We start from the raw sequence: 3018 nt of genomic DNA on the forward strand, positions 1-3018 counted from the left end.
TAGTGATACTGCCTCGGAAACCCAAGGAGGGGTCGCTATGAGTCGGGGCCGACTCGACGGCACATAACAACAACAACAACAATGCCTAGGAGATCAACCTTTATGCGTCCATTTCAGTTTTGACAACTTCCAATTTTCCTAAATTCATACATTGTACATTCCATGTTCCAATTATTAATGGATGTTTGCAGCTGTTTCTCCTCAATTTGAGTGGTGCCACGTAAGCACATGGAGGTCCTGAAAGACTTACTTTATCCATATCATTTAGGTTGGTTCTACTCTAATGCGGCAGCTTTTCCCAGTCCTATTTTAAGTGCCTTCCAACCCAAGGGGCTTGTCTTCCTGCACTGTCGGACAATGTTTCCAAGCTATTCATAAAGTTGCCCGGTAACGTATCAGACAGTGTTTCTCTGCTATTCATAAGGTTTTCCCTGGCCAATTTTGATAAGTGGATGGCCTCCTCCTTCTTCCTAGTCTGTCTTAGTCTGTAAGCTGCATTGAAACCTGTGCACCATGTACAACTCTGCTGGCATCTGAAACACCAGTGGCACAGCCTCAAGCCTTACAGCAATATACAAGCCTCACAGGATGACAAACTGACAGACAAGTTTGTCTCCCTTAGCTGTTGGAAACCTCTGCACCCTCCTTTTACCTAATTCCTACCTGAAACCTGCCACCCTGTGGTCCCTGGCACTCCTGGTCCCTCCTTTTCCAGGCTCTAGGGGGCTTGGGGCCTGCCTTGCCTCCCGCCCCTTTTAACCTGGATGTCCTGCTGCTCCTGAAGTCCCCAAGGCTGCTCCTGGTCCCTCCCTTTCCTGGCTCTAGGAGACTTGGGGCCTAGCCATGCCTCCCACCACTTTTAACCTGGTTATCCTGTCACTCCTGAGGTCCCCAAGGCTGCTTCTGGTCCCTCCCTTTCCTGGCTTTAGGGGCTTGAGGGCTAGCCTTGCCTCCTCCTGCTCCTTTCAACCCAGATATCCTGCTGGTCCTGAGGTCTCCAAGGCCACTCCTGGTTCCTCTCAAAGAGCTACCTGATGGGGTTGCCACACATGGCTCACGTGGAGACATAAAAATTGACTTGACAGCAACTGGATGGTTTTGTTTTTTATAGGGAACTGTAGTAGATCTTTTACTGGACTTGATAATTTACTTCAACAAATTAGTATACTTTGTTTGTTGTTGTTTTTAGGTGCTGTTGAGTTGATTCCAACTCATAGTGACCTAATGTGACATAGTTAAACTGTCCCATTGAATTTCCTATAATCTTCACAGAAAGGAGCTCTGGTAGTGCAGTGTTAAGGCATTTGGCTGTTAACCAGAAGGTCAGTGGTTCAAACCTACCCACTGCACTACAGAAGACAGATGAGGCAGTCTGCTTCCATAAAGATGTACAGCTTTGGAAACCCCCCCCCCCTAAAAAAAATAAACCAAATACACTGCCATGAAGTCAGATACGACTCATAGTGACCCCTCCTTGGGTTTCCGAGGCAGTATCACTACAGAAGTAGATTTCCCCACCTTCCTTCCGAGGAGTGGCTGATGGGTTTGAAGCACCAGCCTTCTGGTTAGCAGTCATGTGCCTTAGGCACTACGCTACCAGAGCTCCTCTACAAGTCAGAATCAAGTCGACGGCAGTGAGAATCTTTACAGAAACAGATTGCCAGATCATTTTCCCACACAACCACTGTGTGAGTTCAAACTACCAAGGTTAGTATTTCAGTACTTAACCACTGCCACACCAGGGCTCCCTGAGTATACTTTACCATAGCTAAAACCAGCAGTGGCGGGCAAACAGCTCCCCATCGGCCCAACTGGGTAGCGAAGACGGGTCATGAGACCTAGGGAAAAAGAAAAACAATGTTTCGAAGGTAATTACTCATATAAAAGAAAAAATGATATACCTAGAAGATAGTATCATTCTTTAAATAAATTAGGAAAAAAAAAAAGAAAAGTTTATTCTACAGGATAAGGCATTTGGCTGCTAACCAGAAAGTCAGTGGTTCAAACCCACCAGCTGTTCCACAGAAGGAAGATGGGGTGATTTATTTCTGTAAAGATTTACAGCCTCAGAAACCCAGTGGGGGTCACTATAAATGGGAGTTAACTCAATGGCAGTGAGTTTTGTTTGGTTTGAGTATGTTTGCTTTTTCACCCATTTGAAAAACATCCTTCATAAAATAATACACGTTCACTGTACACAAATTAAAGAATTCAAGGAAGTATAAACATGAAATAAGGATCCATCACAAAATCTTAGCATTCAGAGATACATTGTTAACATTTTGGTGACCACCACTGCAACAATCTCTAAAAGCTTATTTGAAGGCATATGATGTTGCTGCTATGTGCCGTTGAGTTGTCTCCGACTCATAGCAACCCTATGCACAGCAGAATGAAGCACCGCCCGGTCTGAGACAGCTCCATGATTCTTGCCACACTTGAACCCATTGCCACTGCCACCCTGTCTACCTCTACCTTACGAAGCATGACATCCTTCTCCAGGGAATGGTCCCTTCTGACAACATGACCAAAGTATACGAGACGATGTCTGACAATTTTCGCCTCTAAGGAGCATTCTGGCTGCACTTCCTCCAGGACAGACCTGTTAGTTCTTTTAGCAGTCCATGGTACTTTTAGCATTCTTCCCCAACACCACAGCTCAAACGCAACAATTCTTCTTCGGTCTTCCTTATTCATTTGTTCAGCTCTCACAAGCATATGAGGTGAATGAAAATACCATGGCTTGAGTCAGGCGCACCTTAGTCCTCAAGGAGACATCTTTGCTCTTCAGCACTTGAAAGAGTGCTTTGTAGCCTTTGCAGCCTATTTGCCCAGTGCTATACGTCATCTGATGTCCTGACTGTTGCTTCCATTGGCATCAATTGTAGAACCAAGCAATGTGAAGTCTTTGACAATTTCAATCTTTTCTCCATTTATTGTAATGCTGCTTATATGTCCAGTTGTGAGGAGTTTTGTTTTCTTTATCTTGAGATGTAATCCATACTCCAGACTGTATTC

At 44.9% G+C, this 3018-nt stretch overlaps 1 protein-coding gene across 1 annotated transcript in view; it reads right to left on the bottom strand.

The window, feature by feature from the left end:
* Positions 1–3018, bottom strand: part of TXK (TXK tyrosine kinase) — a 104741-nt gene that overhangs the window by 53241 nt on the left and 48482 nt on the right. Inside the window, exon 7 of the mRNA XM_007949448.1 lies at positions 1764–1838. Coding sequence (XP_007947639.1) covers positions 1764–1838 — 75 coding nt within the window. The remainder of the gene's footprint in view (positions 1–1763; positions 1839–3018) is intronic.

This window comes from Orycteropus afer, unplaced genomic scaffold, assembly GCF_000298275.1.
Source record: "Orycteropus afer afer isolate SDZICR_OR568_19922 unplaced genomic scaffold, OryAfe1.0 scaffold00246, whole genome shotgun sequence".
Taxonomy (NCBI): domain Eukaryota; kingdom Metazoa; phylum Chordata; class Mammalia; order Tubulidentata; family Orycteropodidae; genus Orycteropus; species Orycteropus afer.